This window comes from Natator depressus, chromosome 19, assembly GCF_965152275.1.
Source record: "Natator depressus isolate rNatDep1 chromosome 19, rNatDep2.hap1, whole genome shotgun sequence".
In the NCBI taxonomy this organism is placed as follows: domain Eukaryota; kingdom Metazoa; phylum Chordata; order Testudines; family Cheloniidae; genus Natator; species Natator depressus.
Genome location: NC_134252.1, coordinates 10,923,052 through 10,948,415, shown reverse-complemented (window position 1 = coordinate 10,948,415; position 25,364 = coordinate 10,923,052). Strand labels below are relative to the sequence as shown.

General features: G+C 61.0%; 1 protein-coding gene across 5 annotated transcripts in view; it reads left to right on the top strand.

The window, feature by feature from the left end:
• FGR (FGR proto-oncogene, Src family tyrosine kinase) overlaps positions 1-19,969 on the top strand; it is a 51,991-nt gene extending 32,022 nt beyond the window's left edge. For 2 of the 5 annotated variants that reach the window (XM_074934631.1, XM_074934632.1), the window contains exons 2-13: positions 6,958-7,018; positions 10,102-10,369; positions 11,396-11,498; positions 11,963-12,061; positions 13,256-13,359; positions 13,660-13,809; positions 15,070-15,234; positions 17,060-17,239; positions 17,435-17,511; positions 17,792-17,945; positions 18,277-18,408; positions 18,987-19,966. In XM_074934631.1, the coding sequence (XP_074790732.1) occupies positions 10,114-10,369; positions 11,396-11,498; positions 11,963-12,061; positions 13,256-13,359; positions 13,660-13,809; positions 15,070-15,234; positions 17,060-17,239; positions 17,435-17,511; positions 17,792-17,945; positions 18,277-18,408; positions 18,987-19,195 (1,629 nt within the window). In that variant the 5' untranslated portion in view covers positions 6,958-7,018; positions 10,102-10,113 and the 3' untranslated portion in view covers positions 19,196-19,966. Of the gene's footprint in view, positions 1-6,957; positions 7,019-9,633; positions 9,756-10,101; positions 10,370-11,395; positions 11,499-11,962; positions 12,062-13,255; positions 13,360-13,659; positions 13,810-15,069; positions 15,235-16,253; positions 16,410-17,059; positions 17,240-17,434; positions 17,512-17,791; positions 17,946-18,276; positions 18,409-18,986 lie in introns of those variants that run through there. The other 3 variants (XM_074934634.1, XM_074934630.1, XM_074934633.1) reach the window with 3 other exon arrangements.
• The last annotated feature ends 5,395 nt before the right edge of the window (positions 19,970-25,364 follow it).

The window sequence follows — 25,364 nt, the reverse complement described above, 5'->3', positions numbered from 1 at the left end:
ATGCAGGGATGAGTGACTGCGCGGGGCAAGGCAATGGAGACTCAGACCCCAAAGGCCACCCTCCTCTTGCCATGTCGCGTCAGCTGAGGCCTGGCTGCACTGGGTTGGGGGCAGGTTCCCTGTTGGGAGCAGGAGCATGATCTTCAGAAGTTGGCCGCGCTAGGGAGAAGTCTGCTTCCCTGACTGTGGGCGGGAAGATGGTCTAGTGGTTAGAGGTGCAGCCTGGGGCTTGGGAGTACCTAGGTTCAAATCCCTGATTCACCCCAGATTTCCTCCATGATCTTGGACAAGTCACTCAGTCTCGGTGCCATCGGTACAACTCCTCCCTCACAGGGGTGTTCTGAGGATAGATACGCCCAGGATTGTGAGGCACCCAGAGCAGCATGGCAGAGCCTGGCCTAGGTACCTCTCCTCTGTTCCCAGCCTTTAGAGTTCATGGCCTGGAGTCGGGGGGCTGAGCTGTGCCCCTCACCACCTCTCTTGAGGGCAAGGCCTTTCCGCTTGTTCAGGGCTTCCCCCTCCCGCCTGGCACTACCGGCAGATTCCAGTGTTGTCCCACCTCTGTGCCACGGTGAGGAGGCTGGGAGCAGCTTCGAGTGTGTGGATGAGTAACCCAGCGAACGAGCATCCCACAGGGGCTTTGGTGGCTGGCACCCCTGCTCCCCCCCAGTGTTTTCCTTGCCTCCTGCTCTGAAGTGTCCCTGTCTGTAGGATCTCGTTCCCTAGCTGGCCCTGCATGGCCCTCTCTTTGTCTGGCATGGGAGGGGGGCAAGGGCGTAGCTAGGGGAGGAAGAAGACAGTGATGACTGCGGGGACATAACTGGGAAATTCTTCCTGGGTCACAGAAATACGCTGCAGTGGGGGAGGGAGGTCCAAAACCGGGGCCAGTTCCTCGGAGGCCGTGTCCGGGGCCTGCATCCCCTTCCTCGTTGCTTTGCCAAGAGTGTGCCCTCTGCTCACACCTGGCTGGTCCTCCCTGCCCCAGAGACTGTGCCCTGGGCCTGCCCCACTGTCTCCAAAACGCATGCCTAAGACTTACCGCAGTCTGCCCCCTGCCATCCCCTCCTGCTCCCTGGGCCTGCTCTGCCCCCGCATACGTGTCCAATCTCCTTCCCTTCCCCAGAGCTTGTGCCCTGGACCTGCTCTCCCTTGGCAGTCCCTCCCCATGGCCAGACCTCCCGCACCGACCCTTCCCTTCCTCTCATGGGGCCACTTGTGCTCCCTGATCATAGACTTTCAGGGTTGGAAGGGACCTCAGGAGGTCATCCAGCCCAACCCCCTGCTCAAAGCAGGACCAACCCCAACTAAATCATCTGATGCTTGTGCTTCTCTTTCCTCTCCCTCCTGCCCCACAGTTCTGGCCTGGTCCCCCTCTCTCCCCACTGTAGGGCCAGAGGCAGATTACCGAGCGGGGTGGGTTCCCTGCCTCCTAGTTGTGCTAGGATGCATCTGGGCCAATAGGTAAGCTGAGGGCAGTGCCAGGGAAGAGCAGGTGGGTTCAGAAAGCCTCTCGCCGTTATCTGCCTCCCTTTCCGCAGGAGGTGGTTGAGCTGTAGTCTTCGGAAGCTAGATGGTCCATCAGAGGGTCGTCAGGAACCAGCCCGAGATCTGCTGAGCTTTGGGAGCTCGCTGGCGGGGCTCAGCCGTGAGTCCCCAGGGTGAGGGTGGTTGGCACGTGCTGCTGGGGAGCTGCTCCCTTTTGCACCCCCAAGGCTCCCCTGGCAGGATGCCTTCCCCCAGGCAGGAAGAAAGGGCTCCACGCTGCTCGCCTGGAGGCCTGACTCCACACGCACCCCTCCCCCCGACGCTGCCTTTGAGAGCAGAGGACCCGGGCCTCAGGGCTGTGGTAACCTCCGGCTGATCCCCCATCACCAGTGAGAGAACAGCTCTGAGCCTGCCCTGTGCCCCCCACCAGCAGGGTGGGATCCGCAGGCTGGCTGGTAACCCGGGCAGCCTGGATTTGTAGTGGGGTGCCGGGGCAAGGCCAGAATCTATGGGCGGGGGGCAGGAGCACATTATGGCACCCGTCAACCCAAAGCTCAGAGCCTGGAGAGGCCCTGCCAACCGAGCCCAAGAGCTGGTCTGCGCTGCAGAGTGGGGCTGACGCTAGGCAGCTTACGCTGACCTAACTCTGCAGGTGTCTACACTTACATTTCGCTCCCGCGGACATAACTGCCCCTCTCCCCTGCCTTAACTCCACCTCCACAGCGGCAGAGCCAGAGTTGATGCCGTTAGGGCGATGCAGTGTCAGCGTAGGCTGAGCGGGTATTTCTCTTGCCGGCCGGCCCTAGGAATGAACCGTGCGGAGCCAGCGTGTTGGCATGAGCTGGGGAGGGGTCAGGGTTTAGAGGAGACGCCTTGTGTTCAGGGGCAGTGGAGAAGCTTGAATAAGAGTCTGGGCAGTGTCAGCTGCTCCTGCTTCCCCTCAGCTGCCGGCTTCAGTAAGCAGTGGGGGGGCCAAGGGGACCATGGGCCCCATCACTTTTGCCCTCCCACTTTTTTCCTGCCTTAGGGCAAGCACAGGGGCGGGAGTGGAGAGGAGTGAGTGGTGGGTGGGGCCTCGGGAAGAGGGCGGGGCCTCGGGAAGAAGCTGGACGAGGGCGGGGCCTCAGGCAGAACAGGGGTGGGGCTTTGGTCCGGGCGCCAGTGGGCACCCCCACTTCTAGGGAGCTTCTGGCGCTCCTGTTTCCCAGGGGTGGCACTTGTGAGTGGACCACGTTAAGGGCTGGGAGAGCAGTAATTTGAGGAAGGACTGGGGAGGGTTCCTGGCAGAGTGGGGAAGCAGCTCGCAGAGAGGCTTTCTGGTGGCAGGGGGGTAGCTGGCGTGGGAGGGCGTGCCTGGGAATCGCAGCGGGATCATCCTGGAATAGGTTACTGGCGTAGGATGAGGTTGGGCAGAGTGCAAGGGGCTGGAACTGGGACCCAGGTGCAGCGGATGGGGCGGCAGGAAGAGATTGCTTCGCTCATCATTGAAATGCAGCCAGCTCTAGGGTGGAGCATGGCAGTTGTTTAATCACATGCAGCAATGCTGCGCAACAGCTCAGGCCGGGAAACGAAAGTGAGGGTCAGACCCGGCAGCATGGAACGGCTTGGCTGGAGTTCTGCCAGGGCAGCCCCTGCCTTGTGAAAGGGGCCATGGGATCATTACACACCATGGGCAGCGAGTGGGACCGGTGTGGTGACTCTCATTTTGTGTTGCTGACTTCCCTGGGGCACAGTCTGGGTCGCTCTCGGTTCCTTCCTGTAAGGCTGATTGGTGGTGACTTTTCTGTAGAGATTGGGAACACGCAAAGTGCGTGGGGAGGGGCTGGGGAATGGAGAAGTGCACTCACCAAGTAAGTGTGGGGAGAGCCACCCCCATAGTCACTGCCCCATCCTGTGTCACTTCACCGGCCTTGGTGCGGTAACGCTAGGGATCCATCCGGCCCCGGGAGCGGATCCTCACCAGACGGCTGATGCGTGGTCCCAGGTGAGGAGCTGGGGAGCTGGATGGTTAATGCCGAAGAGTCCAAGATCTCAGCCTGGGGATGCCTCTGCTGTTCTTAGTTGGCTGCTGCTCCCTGTGAGGGATTCAGAGACGTCGATTTCAGTGAAGAGGGCGGCTGGGTGGCTCTGGGGCGTGGAATAGGGTGTGGGGGACCCTCAGCCCTGGCATCGCCCAGCTGGGCTAGTAGGATCACCAAAGCCAAGGATGTTACACAGCGCGGTTCTTCCTGACGCTCCTCCTTGTGGGCAGCTCCAGTGCTGGGCCGAGGGTTGTTTGGGTCGCCGCTCTTGGGTGAGAACTGGCCAAGGCTGGAGCACGTTGGCAGAGCGGCCGGGGGAGAAGTTTGACCTGCTTGTGTGGCTGGTGGCTACTCCGCTGGCCATCGTCCTGGGGAGTGAACTCAGGACCTGTGGTGTTAAAGGACGATGCCCATTTCAAGGGTATTTAACATTTGTAGCCCACAAGTGCCTAGCAGCCCCAAGCAAATCCCGGCCCCATTGTGCTAGGTCCGAGACAGACAGGGCAAGAAAGGCTCTCCACGGACAAGACACATGGGGGCAGGAGAAACAGAGGAAGTGATGTGCCAAGGGCAGAGCCAGGAAGAGAACCAGGTCTCCTGAGCCCCATGCCCTGGCCGCACAACCCCGCTGCCTGGCATACACAAAGCCTGGTACCCTGTGTTTAACACCCCAGAATCTTTGAAACATCGTCCTTGCACCTTGGCTCCCATGCGGTACGATCAGCATCACCCCATGGCCAACGTGCCATCGCCAGGGCCCCCTTCATGCCTTAGGAACACGGGCTGCCTCACTGCATTAAAACGAGCCCAGTGCGGCTGGGCTTGGGTGGGGCCCTTGAACTGAGCACTTGGAACATGTCAGATTCCAGTTGTTACTATAATGACTGTAGACGAATACTGCCTCCGATTAAGGTGTAGCTCTCGGGGCTGGGGGGGAGGAGGATTACTCTGTTTTGCACCCTCTGAGTTTGCAGTGTGTGTGTGTTGGGGCTTTTGTGGAGTGGGACACGGGGTGTGGATCCTGTGTATTTCAGCCCCTAAAGGGACCCTGCTCCCACAGACTGCACCTGGGGAAACTCCATCTCTCTCTGCTTCTCTCTTTCAATCCACCCAACCCGCAGCACTGCGGTTCCTAAGGTGTCCCTGTGCCATCTGCTGGATGCTGCAGACACACAGGCCTCCTGCTAAAGAATCTGGTTGGCTGGCAGCCTGGGCAAGGCCAGCTTGTAAAGGGTTAAAGAGCCCTGGGGGGGCGGGGGGGCTCGGCTGGTCCCGACCCAAAGAAAGGCTTTCCATCCCCCACCTCCCATGCCTCCTGAAGCTGCCGTGAAAGGCATGGAGTGTCCTTGAGCTGGGGCATGTCTGGGGCCATTGTCTCTCGCTCCTATTGTGCTCAGCCACCCTCCATGGAAAGTCATTTCACAGCCCAGTCGTCAGGAGATGAGGATGCGGGGAGACGGCCCTGTGGCTGGAATTCAGTCAAGACACCGAGGCAGATGGCAGCTAACATGCTGGCTCGGGAGGACTGTTCTGTCCCAGCTGCTGAGTCTGGGGGTGGACGGGACGCTAGCCATGTCCCTGCTCCTGGGGTGGGGGGCAATAGAATGAGGGCACTGGGCTTGGGTCACAAGGCCCAAGGCTCCTGTAAGGTATCATACACCAAGTGGTTACACACTGGTCCTGAAAGCACTGCGTGGTGTGCGTATGGATGTATGAAGAGTTATAAATATGATCTGGAAAATTGTGTTTGTGTTTGACAAGCAATACATAACCTAGCCTGCCCTAGACAGAGGAATGCGTATTTGTTTGCCCTGACAGCCTGGTCGTCAGGCAGAGATCATGCAGGTACATTTACATGCAAGGTAAACCAAGTCCTCAGGAGAGCAAGTGAGCAAAAAAGGATCACATAACAATCTCCGGGGGGGATGGAGGCTGGATCCCCAGGAAATCTTCCTGCCTTTTGAAGGAGGGTCACTGGCCTTAGGTAAGATAAGGTGAGAGGAAAAGCCATCCATTTCTTGAGTGATCAAAGAAACCAGCCTTTGGATGTTGTAAGGGTGGATCCTGGCTGGAAGAACCAGTCACACTGGAGAAGCTGCTGTAAGTAAGGAAACTATCTGGAACAAGAACTTGAGCTGATTAAATTTTAGTCTTTAGAAGTGTACTTTTACTTTTGGTTGCTTGTAGCCCTTTCTGTCTTTGTTCCTTATACTTGGTATCACTTGGTTCTGCTGTTAAATAACTTGTTTTACTTTTACTATTCAGTGCCATGATGGAAAGGAAGGGCATGTTAACCCCAGCTAACAGGCCACAGTGTATTGTCTCTTTAAAGGAGCAACAAATGTAATAACTTCTGGGAGTGTTCAGGAGCGGGGCAGGGTGTCTCTAGGGAACATGGGAGTTGGGACTCGCCATTTGTTACCAGCAAGGCCAGGTTTGGATGGGCCGGGTCCTGGCGAGTTTGCTGGCAGGGCAGACAAGCTGGCGTGGCGGTGGGTTGTCACACAGCTTAGCAATAGCAAAACTCTCCTTTGTGACAGTAATTCACAATTCTGGGAACCCCAGCAGATCATCACAAAGGGGTGCAGTGGTGTGTGTGTGTGTGTGTGTTTGCATTTCTGTTGGCCTTTCCCCACTTCCTGCGAAGGTTTTTAACCCATTTTCCCCTTGGATATGCTTTATTCCACTTTGTACCCTTATTAAACATAAACTACCCCAGTGCCACCAAGAGACACCCCCGGCTCCATACCACCCCCAAACACCACTCTAAGGTGAGCATTTCAATAGGGCTGAGGCTCCCAGCTCTCACAGCCTAGGGGAGTTGGATGCATCACAGCCGTTAGATGCTTTTTGAAAATTCCACCCTCGGCCTCTAGCCAGCGCCTAGCCCATGACAGCAGGACCAGCCTTTGATAGGGTGTCCCGGGGAGGCGCTCCTGCCCAGGAATGGCTTGCGAGGGGATTGGGTGTCCGTCAGAGCACTAAGAAGGGCTCGCTCAGCTCTCTGCAGCACCACTCAGCTGAGGAGCAGCATGTGCTTTATGGATGTGGCAAGGGAGGGTTCGTAAGCCCATTGCAGGGGCACAGTGGTTTACCCCCAGTCTGACACAAGGTTGGGAAAAGAACCCAGGAGTCCTGACCATCGGGCTCATCCACAAGACCATGCTCCCCTCCCAGAGGTGGGACTAGAACCCAGGGGAGGCCTGATTCCCCACCTCCTTGCAGCCATGTAAACCGAGCAGCAGGAGCGGGGGAGCGTAGTGGCTGGGGTAGGGGGCGTTACCGTCCGAGTGCTAGGAATGGACGACCCACGGCTGGGCTGGTGAAGGGTGCGGAGTTAGGCCCTGCTCTGAGGTGGCCTGCTGGGATGGCCGGTCATCAGCTGGATCAAGCAGGTGGCTGTGGGCGGAGTTGTCCTAAGGGATCTCACCATCTCTCTTGTGTCCTCCAGGTGTTGGTTCTCCTCGGGCAGGTAACATGGAGCAGCTGAACTGACCTGAGGAGCCATCCCAGTGAGTGTCAATGTGTGTTGGGGGAGGTGGGGGGGGGGCAGTCACATTGGTGAGTCAATGGAAAGATGTTTTGTGCCTTGGGAGTTGTTTTCCCCTTGTGCAGAGCTGGGCTGGCAGCCTGGGCTTCCCTACCCGACTAAGGGGCAGAGCAAATGCAGAGCCGCTGCCAGAGGGAGAGCGCAGTGTGTTGCTCCCTGCGACATTCTGCATCTGCATGGAACCACCAAAGTCCAGACAGGCTCTAAAGGTACAGCCCCCCCGCGCCCCTACAGCCTAGCACACCGGACAGCCCCACGGCCTCCTCCGGCCCCTGCAGGAGGTATTTATCATCCCTCTCTCTGGCTGGGGAGTTAGCTGGAGCCTGCTGCAGAGCGTCCCAGCAAGCGGGTCAATGGCTGAGAGGGTGGGAGCTGGCCAGCGAGGGCTGCTGCCAGGGCCCTGAGTCTGTGCGGTGGGCAGGATTTCACAGTGGGTCTCTTCTTTCTCGCTGGCTTCAACGGGCTTGGTATTTCTTCCTCCTCCTCCTCCTCCTCCTCTCCCCGCCCCCACGCTCTGCTGTCTGTCTCACCCAGGGCTGCCGGGGGCCGTTGTCTGGGATGGCTCTGTCGCTCTGCATTAAGAGACGCCAGCCTGCGTCCACCACTCAGGGCACCAGCCTCTGCTACCTGGCTCTGCCTCCAGAGCTCTCTGAGCGTGTGCGGCGCAGTTGTGCTCTCTGAGAAGAGACTGATGGGGGGGGGGGGCGGAGGCAGTCATGCTCCCTCTTTTCCCCCCCTCCCCTCGAAAGAAGGGAAAATAACAATCATGCCCAGAGCCAGAGGGAGCCCACCCTCCAGCCAGCAGCGCCCCCCCCCGCCCCGCAAAAGGGATCCCTCCTGCCAGGTCCCGGTCAGCCATGCCATCAAGGCCCTAGGACTGGCCACCCCATCTCGGTCACATGGGCAGGAGCACTGCGCCTTTCTCCACCGGGCCCCACTACGCCTTTCTCTGGGAGACCTCAGCCGGTGGCTAGGCTGGGGAGGGAACAGGCCATGCCGGGTACAGTGGGTGCCAGGACTCCTGCTGCATGCTATCGGGTACAGCCAGCATGAGAGTCTGGTTCCCCTTCAGCGCCACCCCAGCCGGAGACCTCAGCTGGACACAGGAGAAGGTCCTGTTTCCTTTGAAGCTGAATGGCACGGCCCTTCCTGAGTTCCGCGGGGCAGGGCGTCCCCAGGCTGGCAGCGTCTCTGGAGCTGACCCTGGGTCATGCCCCTGCCCGAGGCATGCATTGCTACCCGCGTGGCACAGGGTGTCGACTAGCCCGAGGAGCTCTCTGCCCAGCTCCTGCCTCTGAAGCTGCTTTCTGGCTGATCCAGCCAGCGGAGAACCCCACTGCAGAGTCCAGACCCCCCTCCGGGGGTGGAACGGGGCCCATCTGTGCTAGGCGCCCGGCCTGCATTTGCCACGCTGGGGAGACTTTCCAGAAACGTCCCCGATGTAGACGAGGCCTTGGTGCTGATCTCAGCCCAGCCCGTGTGGTTCAAACCGAGCAGGCCCTTGGCAGCCACCCAGCACCAGAGGAGCCCCTGACTCGACAGAGGCTGGGAGCCGCAGCCTGACCCCAGCTGCGCAGGGCTCTTCCTGTTTCCGGGGCTGCAGGGATGGGCTCTCAGCTGAGCCTGCAGACGCTGTAGAAACCAAGTCAGTATTTGTGTCGTTCTAACAACGCGCCTCGCTTCTGGCCTGCATCCCCTTGACGCCCTTCTCTGCCAGTCCCAGGCTCCCCATGCCCGACTCTGCCCATGGGTCTCAGTCCTGGCCTGGCACGGTTCTCCTAACGCACCCACCGCCTCTCCTTCCCCAGCCACGAGTCCGCCCCATGCCTGACCTGCTGCTCCAGCTCTGTCCACGCTCCTCGCTCCTGCCCTGTTTGGGAGGGAGCTGAGCCCCTCTAACACCTCCGGCTGGGGACCTGGGCCGGATCCGCAGCTGGTGCAAACTGCCATCCATGCTGATTTGCACCAGCCCGTCTCTGCCTTTCGCCTTCTCTTCGTAGGAGAAATGCTGCAGCTGGCTTCTGCTGTAGTCCGCGCAGAAGAGAGAGTGAATAGCAGGGGCCGGGACCCTGGGAGCTGCTCGCCTCGAGCAGCAGGGATCTCGCCAGCCTTCCTGGGAAATCCACCAGGATCCCCCACCTTGCTTTGCCATGGCTCCATCAGGGCTGGCCGGGGGGTGGGGGGAGTGAATTTCTACCCACTCAGCCATGCCCGTCACTAGAGTACCTGGGCGCCAGCCTCTGCCCCAGCTGACCCCCAGCCCATTAGCTCCAGCTTCATAGATTAACGGCACCCGGTCTGGCCTCCCACAGCCCAGCTCCCTGCCCCTGCTGGCTGGACTCCTGTGCCCTCCCTAACCCCCTGGCAGCTGGGCACAGCTCTGTCCCCCTCCTCCTCCAGCCTGACCCACCGACCTTATTGCCAGGCAACCGGCATGTGGCAGATGGCAAGAGAAGGAAGTGGAGTTTGACAGCTGGGGAGGAGGGCGAAGTCAGTGAGCTCCCCCTATCCCGCGCCCCCCCCCCCCGCCCATGGAGCCGTGTGGTCACATGTGTGCCGTCACACGTCACACGCAGCCAGACACTCGCACTCCCAGGTGGGAGAGGCACCAAGTTGCCCGCACGGGCAGCCATGTGCAAGGAAGAGGCGGGTGGGGCCCGACTGCATGGACCGTCACTCTCGTGCAGTGCGGCAGGAAGGTGAGGCTCTCTGGCTGGGTGCATCTGCTGGGGCGGGAAGGGTGCATTGGAAGGACCACAGTCCTGCTGTGGTGGGAGTGGGCTGCTGTGGGGATGGACCCACCGGGCTGCGGCCAGCGCAGGGGGAGGGAGCAGTCAAGCTCCCGAGCTGGGAGGATCATTGTTCTGCTCCGTGCAATGGGTCCGTTCCGGTCCAGCAGCGCGCAGGAGTCACTGATGGGCAGCGGTGCACAGCCCATGGCGCAGGCTAGCAGAGTTCCTGGAGGAAGGGCAGGGTCTTTTTGCCCCAGCGTGACCTGAGCAGCCGCCCCGTGTTTGACCCCCACGTTCTCTCCACCCTCTGCAGGCTTTGCCCAGAATGGGCTGTGTGTATTGCAAGGAGAAGGGGTCGAATAAAGGCCAGACGGAGAACATTGATGGCACGACCAGCTCAGCATCGAAATCCTGCTACGGCCCCGACCCGACCCAGCAGAATCTCAGCAGCAGCTTCACCCGCATCCCTGACTATAACAACTTCCACAGCACGCCCGTCAGCACCGCCGGCGCCCCTGCCTTCATGGGCCCCAGCCTCTACCCCGGCAACACCTTGCACGCGTGTGGAGGGGGGATCACAGGTGAGTCTCCTTGGTGCCCCTGCAGTGGGGTAGGGCCTTGGGGCTGTGGTGCTGGGGGAATACTTCCCCAGCAATTAACCCACTGGGATGTGAGTCCTGCTCCACCCAGCAGGGGGCAGTGTGAATCCTGGCGCTACTGCACTAGGGTTTGGGTCGTGCTGGGCACTAAGGGACGGGCGCTGTGGCCCTTTGCCCGAGTATTCTCGGTTCCTTTGTACAGTGAAACCTGTTTCCCATCCCCATTCTGCTGAGGCCCAGCGATGGATTGTAAACCACCCTCTCCTGTCCCGCAGTGCACCCCTGGGCTTTCAAAATCTCCCACAATCCACGGCTGCTGGGAGCTAATCTGAGATCTGTGGGATAGGTGCCCAGAGGGCATCGCAGTAGGACAGTCTAGGACGGCACTCGTGTGGGCATGGGGCAGGGTTGCCAGGGTTCCAGGCACCAGTCAGGGTGGCTGTGTGGAGGTGGATGAGCTTTTGGGCTGAGGGCCGTTCTGTCCTGCTGGTTCTGCTATGAATAGTTCAGGTCTCTGTGCGGGCTGGCGGGTCGCAGTCCAGTGCCAGGGGTAACGACTAATCTGCCCTTCCGGTACTGCTCAACGGGAGCCGGGTCCTGGGGTAGGCCTGGTATGGAAGAGGCTGAGAGCCCCTCCTCATGTGAGAACTCTTCCCGACCGTGTCCAGACTCCTTCTCCCCTGTGGCACAAATGCCCAGCAGCACTGGTGAAAGGCCAATGCCCCTCAAAAGCTCTAGTGGACAGAGCACTGGGCTGGGAGTCAGGAGACCTGGGTTCTATTCCCTGGCCTGCTGGGTGACCTGGCCCAGTCACTTCCCTGCACCGTGCCTCAGTTTCCCCTCTCACTCTGCGTCTATCAGACTGTGAGCTCTTCAGGGCAGGGACAGTCTGTGCGGTGCCTGGCGCGACGTGACCTCAAGCATCGACTAATACACAGAGTGATGGTGGCAGCTCGCAGCAGCCTGCCCATGGCAGATTCCTCACTGCCTTGTCCCCGTGTCTCGCAGGTGGGGGGGTGACCCTATTCATTGCCTTGTACGATTACGAAGCCCGGACAGAGGATGACCTGACGTTCCTGAAGGGGGAGAAATTCCACATTATCAACAATACGTGAGTGTCCCATTCAGGGCTGGGCCCCTCCCCTCCAGGAACGCTGACTCCGCTCCCCGAAGTGCAAACGCACCCGGGTCTGCTGCTGGCTGGAGCTCCCTGCCCCACACGGCCCTGCTCCGAGAGCAGCTTGGCTGGGGGATTTCACAGCCCGTTGGCGTTTGCACCACAAGCCCATCCAACCAGCTACGCCGAGTTAAACCCACTGGGGACCGGGTGGGGGGGCAGAGGTGACAAACCCCAGCCTGAGCCTTGCTCCCAGGTCTAAGCTGGCTGGCCCTGGTGGGGCAGGCTGGGAGCAGCTGAGGAGTGGCTCCTCCTCTGGTATTCATGCTGGATGCCCCACGATATGGGAGTGGGACAGAGGGGCTCAGCGGGGTCTCCAAGATGGGCTATGTGCCTGCCTGCGGGGGTGGGGAGGGGGCTTTCTCACAGATTCTCACTCCGTCTCTTTGATTCCACAGCGAGGGCGACTGGTGGGAGGCAAGGTCCCTGAACACAGGGGCCACAGGCTACGTCCCCAGCAACTACGTGGCCCCAGTGGACTCCATCCAGGCAGAAGAGTGAGTACTGGGCTGACTGGGGAACGGAGCCCACTTGACTGCCAGAACCGGGTGTACTGGCTGGGGACAGAGGAGGGAGCCAGTGACAAAGGGATGTCCAGGAGACACTCCATCCCCCACAGTACCCTTGGGGCAATACAGACCCCTAGCCGATTTCCTCCCCCGCCCCCCCCCCCCCACACACACACGATCTGTACCAAGGCACCCCGGCTCTAGGAGTTGCCTCTCCGTATCAAACCAGCTGGGTCACACAGTGGTAACTTGCTTCCAGCAGTGTATGATGCTTCAGGAGGTGGAATCTCCCATGATGCACCTCACCTGCAAGTGGGAGTTGTGTTTCCTTCCTGACCCCTGTAATATCAGCCCTGAAGCATGAGAGTGGATTACCCCTAGCTTAGCCTGGGTAAATATTCCTGTAGCACCTTCTGCTCCCAGATCCCCAAGCACATTGCACCCATTAGTAAATTCACCCCTGCAGCCCTGCTGGAAGGTAGGTAAGGTTTATTATTCCCAGTTTGCAGAAGGGGGAAATTGGGACAGAGAGAGGCTAAAAGGCCAACGCTTCCATCCTGTGATCAGCCACCTGAACTCATATTTAATGGCAGGGACCAATGTTGAACAATGTGGCCTCAGCAACTTGCCCAAGGTCACTCCGAGGGGCAGAGCCAAGAACAGAACCCAGGAGTCCTGACTCCCAGATTTTTGTTCTAAGTCTCAAACATACTTCCCCACCCAGTACCTCCTGTGCATGTGTGTACATCATCTACCCAGCTACCATATTCTGATGTGCATTTCAATAGCACCTAGAGGCCCCTGCCAAGATTAAGGCTCCACTGTGCAGGGCGCTGTACGTACACGAAGTAAGAGAGCACCCTGCCCCAGAGAAGCTGCAGTCTAACTAGAGAGACAGAGGCTGGGAGAACAGACGTTGCGTTCTCCCCATTTTACAGATGGGAGACTGAGGCTCTGGGAGAGTCCGTGACCTTCCAAAGGCTCTCAGGAAGCCAGGAGCCGACCCAGCTCTCTGAGTCTCAGGGCTGGGCCATAACCATCCTTCCCCTGGCCCTCTGTGTCTTCGTTAGAGAGTCCCAAATCCATCCCTCCCCTTTCTGGGCAGGCGGGGCATAGGCGAGCCGTGGCTGCCAGGTGCCCCGACATGTTACTAACCCTCCCTCTCCTTGCCCTCTGCGCCAGGTGGTACTTTGGGAAGATGGGGCGAAAGGACGCCGAGAGGCAGCTGCTGTGTCACGGCAACCCCCGAGGGACCTTCCTCATCCGCGAGAGCGAGACCAGCAAAGGTAGCAGCCACACCTCTCAGCATCCCGGGTGTGTGGGTGGGGTACTCTGGGAGGGGCAGCGGGGGCCTAGATGTTTCCCCACATCTGCCTCCCTGCCGGCAGCCAGACAGCTCCAATAACGGGCGTGACAGCAGGCGGGGATGCGCTTCCAGCCCGCGTGCCTGGGGAATAGCGCCCCTCTGAACCCCCACATAGCCACACAGTGCCCCCTGCTGGTGTCCACTAGCTGCTCCCACCACCCCCTCCAGGCACCCTGCCTGTGTCTGTCTCCAGCCCGACCCCTTTGCTGTCCCTCCCCAGGTGCCTACTCCCTGTCCATCCGGGACTGGGACGAGACGAAGGGCGATCACGTGAAGCACTATAAAATCCGGAAGCTGGATAACGGGGGTTATTACATCACCACGCGGTCCCAGTTCGAGACCATCCAGGAGCTGGTCCAGCATTACATAGGTAAGGGGGGACAAGCCAGGGCCGGGCAGGGATGGCACCAGAGGGAGCGTGGTATTGAGAGCATTACTCAGCCACAGTCCTGGCTCCGTTCAGTCTTGGTGCCCCCCAGGCCCTAGGGGGGTTGAGGGCGGCAGTTGTGAAGCTGGCCTGTCCAGACCGAATTTGGAAAGTGGGGAGAGCTGGAGGGTGCCTGCTGCGTGTCTTGGAGATGCCGTTGGCCTTTCTGCACCCTGCCCAGCAGCTGCAATGAAATGCACTGGCCTGGCCTTCACGAGATGCCTTCACCCCAGCCCTTGAGAGAAGCCCCCAAACTGAGCCGGGGGGAATTCCAGCCAGTGGCAGCTGGAGAAGCAGGGGCTTTGCCCCAGAGCAGGGGCTCCGGGAGATCTCTCCTTCCTGCGCGGGATGAGCCCTTGGGGAACCTGTGCCCAGGTTGACGGGCCTCTGCTAATTCCTTGTGCTGCAAATGAAACTTGCCCCGGCTGGCACACCGCAGCCCCTCTCCTCCCACCGTGCCTCCCTCCTCGTCTAGCAGCGCCCCGCCCCTCTCTCCCGCCAGCATCCCATGCTGGCCAAAGCACCAACACAGGGGAGGGAGGCTCCTTTGGTTGCTGCTCTTCCCCTCCTACCCCCACCCCAGCACCGATCAGACGCCAGCGTATGGGAGCAATGCACGGACTGAGGGGGTAAGACCAGTGAGGGCTCCCTGAGCTCAGCGCCGCAGGTAGATCGGCAGTTGCCGTTCGGTGCTGACCAACATGCCAGGTCCAGGACGGCTGGGAAACCCGCTGCTCGGGGCTGGGCCGCCCAGGGAGTCAGGCCGGGCTCAGAGTGGGGCAGGGCCAACTGGCGGGTAGAACAGGCCCATGCGGGGCAGTGCTCCGGAGGGCTCCTCCCCAAGACTCCCACCCAAGGAGCCCCGCGATCAAGGGCGGGGTCGGGAGCCTCCCGATTGCAAAGCCCAGGCTTGACTCCTCCGGGGATCGCCTACAGTGAGTCCCCCGCTCCTGCCCTCCGCTTTGGCTAGCATTGCCACCTTCCGCTGCTTCTCCTGCAGCATGGTGACGCTGCCCCGTGAGCAGGGCCCCGGTGTGACCCCCGTGTGGGGTGGGTTAGAGGCATGGCTGTGCTGCTCCCGGGGGCAGTGCAATGTGGTTTCTCTCTCGCTGCCCTCGAGGGCCTCGTCTCTCTGTCTGCGCTCTCATCTCTCTCTCTCTTTCTTTCTTCTCGCTCCCTCCTCCCCTCGGCTCTGTCCGCAAGAGCGAGCTGCGGGCCTATGCTGCCGTCTGGCCGTGCCATGCCACAAGGGGATGCCCAAGCTGGCAGACCTGTCTGTCAAAACCAAAGACGTGTGGGAGATCCCGCGAGAGTCGCTGCAGCTGATCAAGAAGCTGGGCAATGGGCAGTTTGGGGAAGTGTGGATGGGTAGGACTCTCCAGGCGAGCGGGGGTGCTGAGCCGGGAGAGGAGGGGAGAACCCCAGGCCCTGCGCCCTGCCGGGGTGAGGGGAGGCACACCAAAGACTGGATCCATCCAGGGCATCCCAGGGACACGGCAGGAAGAGACAGGGCTTGCTACTGGCGTGAGCCATCTGCAGGGTCTCCTGGTTTACAATCTCAGCAGGACTGACTGAGCCATGGGGCCTGAAGTCCCTTCTCTCCCCTGGGCTGGGCTGGCCAGGCCGGGGGATTCGGGGGCACCATTTACTTGCTGTGGATGCGTGCGGGGGCTTCCCTCCCCAGACTCTTTCCAGCACGAACATCTCGCTCGCGCACATGGGAATTTGCTCAAGGAAAAATGCTGCTGAAAGCCATCAGGCCTGTTCCTGCTAAACAGCAGGGGAGTTGCCCTTGGATCCAGCCTAGTGCCCCCCCTCCCCTGGGGGTGGGGAGCTCCTGATCGCCTGCTCTGGGATGCTCTGTCGGAGTCTAACCGCTCTCTGCTGGCTCTAGGGCCCGGGACAGCGAATCTGTGGAGGGAGGGAACAAATCAATTAATCCAGCCTCAGCCTGGCCTCCAAGCCAGCCGCATGGCACTGCCATTTGCTCCTGGCTCTGCCCCACTAAGCAGCCAGACCTGGCAGCCAGTAAATCCTCTCTGTGCACCTGTCTGGAGGGTGGGCCGTCTGTCGGATCTGGGCAGCCATAAGTGACCCGTCCTCTTGTTGGGGAGGTCCGGACCCATGTACCCAAGGGGAGACCCTGCCCTAGGAGGACAAACAAACCTCTGCTATGACCCTACATGTTGCATCCTGGGACCACAGGTGAAGAGCTCCAGCTGGTGGACAAGTCAGCCTTCGCCACAGTGCCAAGGCAGGCCATCAATCCGAGCCTGGCTCCCCTCCTCCGCCTCTCAGCCCTTGTGCATGTGCATGCCGAATTCATCCCATTCTCCACTCCCCCCTTCCTCTCTCCCGCCTCCTCCCCGTCATCCCATCCCCTGCAGAGTTCAATGACGGTCTGTGCCATCTACTAACTCGGGTATGCCCCAATATGAAGCCCCAGACTATGAGCCTGTCTAAAGACGCCTGGGAAATAACGCGGGAGTCCGTAAGCTTGGACAAGAAGCTTGGCATGGGATGTTTCGGAGACGTGTGGATGGGTAAGGCGGGCACGTTGCAGCAGGAGGATGGGGACGGGGCCAGAGCCTGGATATTGCAGGGCTGGGAGAGGCCTGGGGGGACGGGGGAGGGTGGTTCCATCTGGTCCGCACCAGACCCACAGGTTCTGATTATCCATGTAGGGGCAGGAGTGAGGGTTTCTGCCCATCAGCTGTGGGGAGGGGGCCTCAGGGAAGCCTCTCTGAAGTTTTCCAGCCCATATGGGGATGCGGGAAGGGAATTTGCCCCATTCCATGTGGGGCTCCTACACTGAGCCATCCTGGGGGGAGGCTCTGGGGAGGGGGGACTTTCAGACCCCTGTCCCTGAAATAGGGTGAGATATGGGCACGCACTGCCTGTCCCGTGAGGGGGGAGGGAAGCGAGACACAGGCATCCCTGCCCATCCCACGGAGGGGGGCTGATCTGGGGATCTCATCAGGGAAGGGGTGAGAGTGACTCAGGGTCTGCTACCTGCCCTGGGAGTGACGAGGGCTTCTTTGCTGGGCTCTTCATCCTGGAGGCATTCCCCCACCGCCACCACCCTCCCTGGAGCTGGCAGTGACTGACCCGCCCCCACACCCTCCCTGCATTGCCACCGCCGGTCGGGGCGAGCGCACCGTGACGCTGTCCCCTGCCTTCCCGCTGGCTCCAGGCACGTGGAACGGCACCACCAAGGTGGCGGTGAAGACGCTGAAGCCGGGCACCATGTCCCCGGAGGCCTTCCTGGAGGAGGCCCAGATCATGAAGCGGCTCCGGCATGACAAGCTGGTGCAGCTCTACGCCGTGGTGTCCGAGGAGCCCATCTACATCGTCACTGAGTTCATGAGCCAGGGTGAGAGCCGGGCGCAGCCCGGGGGGTGGGGGGAGGCATTGGCTGGTTGCCTTCCTCGCCCCAGCTGTGTCCACACCAGGGCAAGGGACTTGATGGAGAACACAGCGACTTCTAGCCGGGGGTGGGGGGCAGGGCTGGGGGAGGGGGGGCACAGCTGGAGGCTCATGTCCTGATGCTCCCTCTCCTCTCCCTCAGGGAGCTTGCTGGATTTCCTGAAGGATGGAGATGGCCGGTTCCTGAAGCTGCCCCAGCTGGTGGACATGTCGGCCCAGGTACCAGGAGATGGGTCCTGGTGGGGGTAGGAAGTGGAAATCACCAGCCCCTCCCAGGGCTGGAGATCCAACACTTGGCCGGGTCTCGTCTGCAGGGGGGCTCCTTGCAACTTGCCCAGCCCACCCCCGTCCTGAGTGGGGAGGGGCTGGGACTAACCCCAAGGAGGTGAGGGAGGGTCTGCATCCCATCCCCCAGCCAGGCTGGGGGTGGGGGGCGGGGCAGGGGATGGGGGCTTTCCCAGGGTGACCGCGTTCTCACCACACACTCCCCTCCCTGCAGATCGCGGCCGGCATGGCCTACATCGAGCGGATGAACTACATCCACCGGGACTTGCGTGCTGCCAACATCCTGGTGGCTGACAACCTGGTGTGTAAGATCGCGGACTTCGGCCTGGCCCGCCTCATCGAGGATAATGAGTACACAGCACGCCAAGGTGGGCCTGGCCGCAGAGGCGTGCAGGGGGTGCCAAGGTGGGTGGGAGTGGGCAGGGCTCTTGGCCTGTGCCCAGAGGTGGGAGTGGCAATAGACCCTTTGTGGCTGGGCTCCCCTCTGCCCCAGTTGGGCCATGGGGCAGAGTGACCTCCCGCAGCACCCACATGCCAACGCTGGGGGAGGCGAAGAGGCCACGGATCCCCCGCTGGCATCAGGCCTGAGGAGCCCTGCGCCCTAGCTGGCGGCGGGCATGCCGCCCCAGGGGAGCCTGCCCCCTGTGGTGGTCTCTGCCCCTGCCCCCGTCCCATCTCATCTACCCCACCTCCCTGCAGGTGCCAAGTTCCCCATCAAGTGGACGGCCCCGGAAGCTGCTCTCTATGGGAAATTCACCATCAAGTCAGACGTGTGGTCCTTTGGCATCCTTCTGACAGAGCTCGTCACCAAGGGCCGCGTGCCCTACCCAGGTACGGCTGTCTGGCGCCAAGAGGCAGCTGCTGGCTCTGCCCCCTCCTGCTGGGGTTGTGTTCATTAGTAGGGGCTGTTGGGGCTTGTGCTGGTCCAGGGGAGGGAGCAGGGTCTAGTGGTTAGAGCAGCGGTCTAGGAGTTGGGTCTATTCCCGGCTCTGGGAGGGAAGTGGTGTTTAGCAGGTAGAGCACTGGGGTCTATGCCTGGCTCTGCCGCTGGCCTGTGGGGTGACCCTTGGCAACTCACAGCCCCACTCTGCCTCAGTTTCCCCATCTGTAAAATGGGGATAATGCTGCTGACTCTGTTGGGAAGTGCCCAGAGAGCTACTGATGAGAAGCGCTCGAGAGGAACCAGGCAGCGTTATTAGCGGTTAGAGCAGTGGGGCCTGCCGGTCAGGACTCCTGGGTTCTCTTCCCATCACTGACACTAATGGGGTGACCACTTCCCCCCTGCCTCAGCAGGGTGGGGCCATAGCACGTCCCTCCCTCCCTAGGAAATACCCATCATTAATGCCCACAAAGCACCTCTAGCAGCAGCCCCTCCCTCCCCCGACTCAGCCGCTGTCCTTGTTGCGCAGGCATGAATAACCGGGAGGTGCTGGAGCAGGTGGAGCGGGGGTACCGCATGCAGTGCCCGGGCAGCTGCCCCCCCTCCCTGCACGAGCTGATGGTGCAGTGCTGGAAGAAGGAGCCCGAGGAGCGCCCCACTTTCGAATACCTCCAGTCCTTCCTGGAAGACTATTTCACTGCCACAGAGCCTCAGTACCAGCCAGGGGACAACCAGTGAGCCCCCCTCTCTGAGCCAGCCAGCCGTGCCCAGGGGCCCTTCCCTGCGGCGGCTGCACCAGGCCAGGACTTGCCCTGCTAGCCGGCCACACCCAGGCGGCACCGGGCCAGACCTTCCCTCTTTGTACAATCTGGGCCAGACCCTTTTTTTACGGTCCCCTTTTGGGGGTTTTGTTACTTTCCTGCCATCTGGCACTCCCCTCACTCTGCCCTTGGGGGGGAGGGGGTGCTTTGCACAAATGCCTCCTATTTTAATGAGGATCCCATCCCCCAGCCCAGGGCCGTTCTTGGGGAGGGGGAGAGCTGAGTGAGGCTGCCCTGTTGGTCCTGCATGGAGAAATCCCCCCGCACCCCTCTTTCCAGCTGCCTTCAACACCTAGCTCTTAACCGGAGAGAGGTATTTTGTTTTCCCTGGGGAGCAATGAGGCCGTGCTGCCCGCAGGGGCCAGCCCGGCCTGCAGACAGTGGGGCACCCTGAGCTTGGAGGGGCGCTCAATGTGGGTGCCCTGGGCTTCAGAGATGGCATTGGCCGGGCCCGCTGCACCTCAGTGGCCTTGGATGGGGCTGGGCCAGGGCCATCGCCCATCCGTCTGTGTGTCCCCCCCGCCACCCCCCCCCACACACTGGATTGCAGCAGCTTTGGAGCGTGTACGTCAGGCCGTTCTCTCCTGGGGCTGACGACTGCCCCCCGTCTCTGGCCCCTCTGTTCTGGAGCGTCAGGCACGTGTGTCCCACCCCCCTGGCTGCTGGGGCCCCCCCTTCTGGAGTTAGCGCCACCATCTGCAACACAAGTGCCTGGGGTGGAGGAGGGGGTCTTTGACTCGGCATGGGGGGGCGGTGGGGTGCCCAGGCCATGGGAGGCAAAGACGTTGCAGAAGCTATCCACCCGCCATGCAAGGCCTGGACAGAGGCTGGGAAAGGGGATGTGTGGAACGTAACCAGTTTCTCCACACCCCTCCCCCCCCTCGCAGCCTAGCCAGGTGCCCCCACCCCCTGGGCAGAGGGGAAAAAGAGGGCTCAGGGTGGTGGGGGCCTTTCCGTCTCTAGGAGTCCACGTCTCACTCGGGGGCAAGGGGAGGCTGTTGCCCAGCTTGTGCCAGCCCCTCGCTGCCCGTCCTAATGTGCTGTGGAACCTGCAGGGGCAGCAGCCTGCTGCCGGCTGCTCCCCCAGCCATGGAGGGATGGGGGGGTCTGGTCCTCAAGACTCCTTCAGTGGCATTACAAAGCCGGGGGGGTCAGGAAGTGTCTCCCAGGTGGAAGCAGCGCCCCCCCTCCCCCGCCCAGTTTGTCTAATCATCTCCTGTGGCAGGGCATAGCATGCCCCCAGCCCCCAGCCATGGGAGTACCTGAGGCCAGGGTCGCAGTTTGGGCTCTCGGGGCGGCTGGATGTAGGGCCAACAGGGTGCGACCTGCCCAGGGGGCCTGCACTGAGGTCCCGCGGGGCAGCTGGCTAGCACAGGTGAAGGACGGGGTGGAGGCTGCCGCTTTCTTCGCTGAGAAGCTTGGCCCTTTGCATGTGCCCCCACCCCCTGGCAGTGCCCAGGTGACAGATGGAAGCCAAGCCCCCTGGGTTTTCTCTCCTAGCACAGAGCGGGAGGTGGGGGAAGCTAGATGCTCCTATCTCCATTCCCCACACATGGCCCCCAGTTGCTGCCCTGAGGCACGCAGTGTGGTGCTGCCCTGGTGATTGCACCAGCAGGGGGCGCTCCCCTGCCGCCCGCGTGCCCCTGGGGACTTGCACACTTTTGTATGTGACTTTCCACCAAGCTGTTTGTTTATTTATAAGACTTTAACAAATCCTTCTGCCCTCCTCCCGGGGGGGTGCAGGGGTGGTCCCAGTTCATTGGCGCTCAGGGAGATGGCTGGGAGACTGGTTTTCCTCTCCCTCCCCATTTGTAATTCTTGCTTTTGTTTCTTTTCCTTAGCCAGAGCCAAATTGTTCAAGCCATAAACTGCTGCTCGGGGGAGGGGAGCAGGCAGTGCCAAATGCTTCTTAAAGGGGGTGAACAACCCCAAGGCTGGGCTGGGGGCGGGGTCCCAGATTTAGCCCGGTGTGGGGCAGGTGTGTGTCCTCCATGGGAATCCCAGGCCCTGTTCCCACCGGAAGGCACTCCAGGGTAGGGAGGTCGTCTTCCCCCGGCGAGCCCAGCCCCTGCATCTCATGCCCGGAGGTAGGAAGGCTCCCCTCTGGCCCAGCAAAATGTGAACGCGATTGGCGCGGGGGCAAGGGCCACCCACTCGGCCTGAGTCACAAGGAGGCCAAGCTCTGGCAGCTCCCCCTCGAGCCAGGGCTGCGTCCAGGGTGTGGAGCCCCTCTGAGCCAGGCGCCGTGGTACCGGAGCCCTCTTTATTCCAGGGTGTAATTTATAACCATTAACTTTCATTCTCTTTTGACGACATCCAGCTGTGGGATCTGACAGCCAGCCAAGGGGGGCTTGCTCCCTGCTGCTGCGGGCTCTGGGCCTTGCCCGCGGTCCTGTGTCCATCTCCCGGTCCAGCTCTCTGTCCGGCCAGCTACAGCACAAACGTTCGAGGCCGCGCCTGCCTGGGGGGGTCCCGCCGAGGCTCCCTGCCCATGCTGGGGGGGGGAAGGGGGTTGTGTTTTTTTTTTAATTGATCCTGTAAATAAAGAGAAATAAACCTTTCTAACAAGCAGGGCGTGGCGTGGTTCCCTGGGGTACCTGTGGGCGTACGGCGCTGCTGGGGTTTGGAGAGGGGAGCTCCGAGCCTGCAGGGGTTAAAGGACCAGGCTGTCAGCTCTAGGGGCTCAGGGTTAAGTCAGAGATTAAAATACATTGCCTTGCAGGAGGGGGATTCTGGCCTCTGGGCTGGAAGAGCGAGGAGGGCCGGGGGGTCCTGGTTGAGGGGCAGCAGCTGAGCTGGGGAGACAGAAGAGCCAAGCGGGTGCAGACCCAGCTGGAATCGCTGAGCCTGGGGGTCTGGCTGTGCGGGTCTGAACTCCCACTCTGCTGCAGCCCCTCCGCGGGCTCCCCGTCCCCTTGCCCAAGGCCCGTTCCCCTCGGCGCAGGGAGCAGCTTGCAGGAGGCTGTGCGCCCAGAACGGCACAATTCGCTGCACCGGTGAGAGGGCAGCTGGGAGTGAGGTCATCCCAGCACCCGGCCTTTCCCCCTCCTAGCTGCGGCTCCCCCCCCCCCGCCCGCCCCAATCTCCTCCACTGTGCTCTGGCACCGGCTGTGGTTGCCGCCTGGCAGCCGGTGCCTCAGAGGAGCAGGCCCTAAAGCTTCTCTCGCCTCCCCCAACTGCCAGGGTGTTAAAATCCTCTCTTAAAAACCATCTGCAGAGAGGCCATTTGGTGCAGAGCCACTTCCCAGGGAGCCGTGGCTAACACCAGTCGTGGCTGGAGAGACAGCTGGGCTTTGCTGCTGGGGGGGCGGTTCTCAGGCTGGAATACAAATGGCTAGAGCCCCAGGTGACAGTGGCGGGGGCTGGTGAAGGGAAAAGCCAGCCCCGTGCAAACAGCTGGGCCACAGGGCTTCTAGCAGGCCCAAATATGGCAGAGCATGTTCAGTGCAGTCACTAACACGCACACGCAGCGACGCCCCCCCCACACACACACACTGTCAGGCAGGCCGGCGGGGCCCCTTAGCTACTCTACCAGGGCTCCCAGCCAGAACCCTCTGCCTGCCCAGCTGCCCCTCCGAGCCGAGAGCTTTCTGTTCGCCGCAGGGGGAGATTTGGGGGAAATCGGTCTTGCACCAGCGGCGTTGCCAGCCCTTGCGGCAGGCTTCCTCGGGCCCCAGCTCCTGCCGTCAGGGCCAGAGGCGAGACACTCAGCTGCTTGTTTTATTTATTTATTTTTTTACATACGTTTCTAGCCCTCCAGCCTTTGGCAAAAATCTTTCACTCTCGCCCCGGAAGGGCTCAAACACCAGCGAGGAAATAAAAAGACCCCCATTTACTGTTAGCTCATGGCACGATGGTTAAACCTAGGCCCTGCTTGGCTGTGCTGGGCCATCGACCTCCCTGCCGTGAACACCGATTTATGCCCGCTGGGCCAATGGAGGCCAAGACCCAGCGGCCTTCCTTCTGGCTGGAGTCAAGCCCGCAGCAGAGAGCTGCGTCGGTGCAACGCACGCTCGTGTGTGTTTGTGCCCGTGCGGGGAGAGCTGTGGAAGGCTACAGCCCCCCACCTGTTTGGCAGGAGGCTCCCTCTAGTGGCCCTACTCCGATTTGCACTATAAAAGCTGGTTTTTTAGCTGCCTCCTGCCACAGAACAGCTGTTCAGTATCTTCACTATTGAAGTAAGGGAGGAAGTTCTAATCCTTGTAATGCCACAGCCATCTTGTCTGGGGAGCTGTGCAGGCCGAGGGCTGAGCAAACAAGGCACCCTATAAATAACCATCCTTGCTGCCGTGGGGCCTCAGGCAGGGTCTGGCATTCAAAAGCGCCGCTGGGTTGATCAGAGACAGGGCGAAGGGGCAGTGAGTTCGACCGCCTAGAGGTCACCCCCAGCCCAGGCAGCCTCCCGCTGACCTGAGCTGTCAGGCTAGGGTGTCTAAAAGACAGGAGGGAACTGATCTCAGCTCTCCACAGCATGGATTGATCCATCCATTGCCTTCCTCTCCCTGGCTACCAGCTGTATGCCCTTCCCAGCAGGTCCTTTCCCTGTTACATCTCCGCCTACCGACTGTTTCCCTGTCACTCGCATCCCCCGCAGCACCCCCCGGAGAAGGGTCATGGAGGAGGCTGTAGCAGAGGTAAAATGCAGCAGGAAGCTGCTGCATCTCCTCGCGGAGCAGGGTTGGGAGTGCCATGACGGTGACTTACAGGCAGTTGGTTTAGCTCCGTTAGGGAGCTGGCTGCAGCTTGCTGTCGCAGAGCAGGACCGAAGGGGGTTGCTCCCGGGTAGGAAGCTCTGACGAGCCAGAGAGTTTCAAAGGCAGGGTAAGGGAAGCGCTAACGAGTCCTGGACCTTAGCACTTACACCAGCCTCAGGCCCTGATCCTGCCCCCCGGCCCAGGCCAGGGCTCTGCCCACGAGGAGCAAGGCCAGGCCCTGCCCCAGCCTGTACCCTCGCTCTGGAATCACGGGCTCTCTCTGGCCCTGCTTAGACGGTGATTCAAAGTGGAATGGTTGCTGGCACATGTAGACACAACCCCTGCCTTACCACGGGCTATGCTGGCTCCTCCAACAGCTCCAAGGGGAACACCTGGCATGAGTTAACACCCATCCCGTCTACACTAGGCTTGGCAGCCCTGTTTACTGCCACACGCTGACGCCACATCTTGAGCCCCGCTCCGGATAAGGCCTGTGGGCTCAGTGCTGCTCCGCACAGGAGGCTTCCTCCCGTGGTCTCGTTAGATTAATTCCCGACCTGCCTCTGAGATCAGACGCTGGGTGTGAGCATCACGGGCTCCACCAGCACCACCCGGACCCAGCTGCACACTGCCAGAGCATCCTGCAGGCCCGGCGCTGCTCCTCTCCGGGGGTGAGTCAGCCTACGGGTCTGGACAGGGCAGGGCAGGGCATGGGGAGTATTTCTGGGTTTATTGGGCAGGGGGAGCAGGCCTGGGGCGTGTCCGTTGAGGTGGGGGGTCTGGTAACCAGGTCTGGGGCGCTGAGCAGAGCCTGGTGGGGAGGATTGGAAAGGCTGAGCCACGTCACCTTCCATGGGGTGGCAGCATTTGTTACCGGTCAGGGAAGGGGCCCTTGGTCCCCTGTCTCGAGGTTGGAGGGGAAAGGGTTAACCTGCGGTGCAGGGCCCAGCTGTGGCCGGTTAATTAATTCCCGGCACAGGAGCAAAGAGTGCATCTGGGAGGATCAGCTGGTGGGGGGGGCTCTGGAGGGAGCTTGGCTGGCTATGGGGGTCACTGGCTGGAGAAAGTCTAGTGGGCCTTTAGCCTGGTTTTCAGAGCCTGTGTGGCTCTCAGCCTTCAGTAGACACCCCTAGAAACCCCAGGCCACTTGGGCCTGGCTCTTAAACGAGCAGGAATCAGGATCTTGTTCTGGTTTCTTTACACTGAAACCCACCTCTTTGACCCCTTGGCAGCCCTGCTTGTGTCACCCACACACCTCCTGGGTGGGGTGTTCTGTCCCAGCTAGGGGCACCAAGACCACTTAGTTAAATGAGTCTGCTGCAGCCTTAGCTAACAGCCAGGTGGCTTTTAGCTCATGCAGTAGAGGCTCATGCACTGAGATCCCAGGTTCGA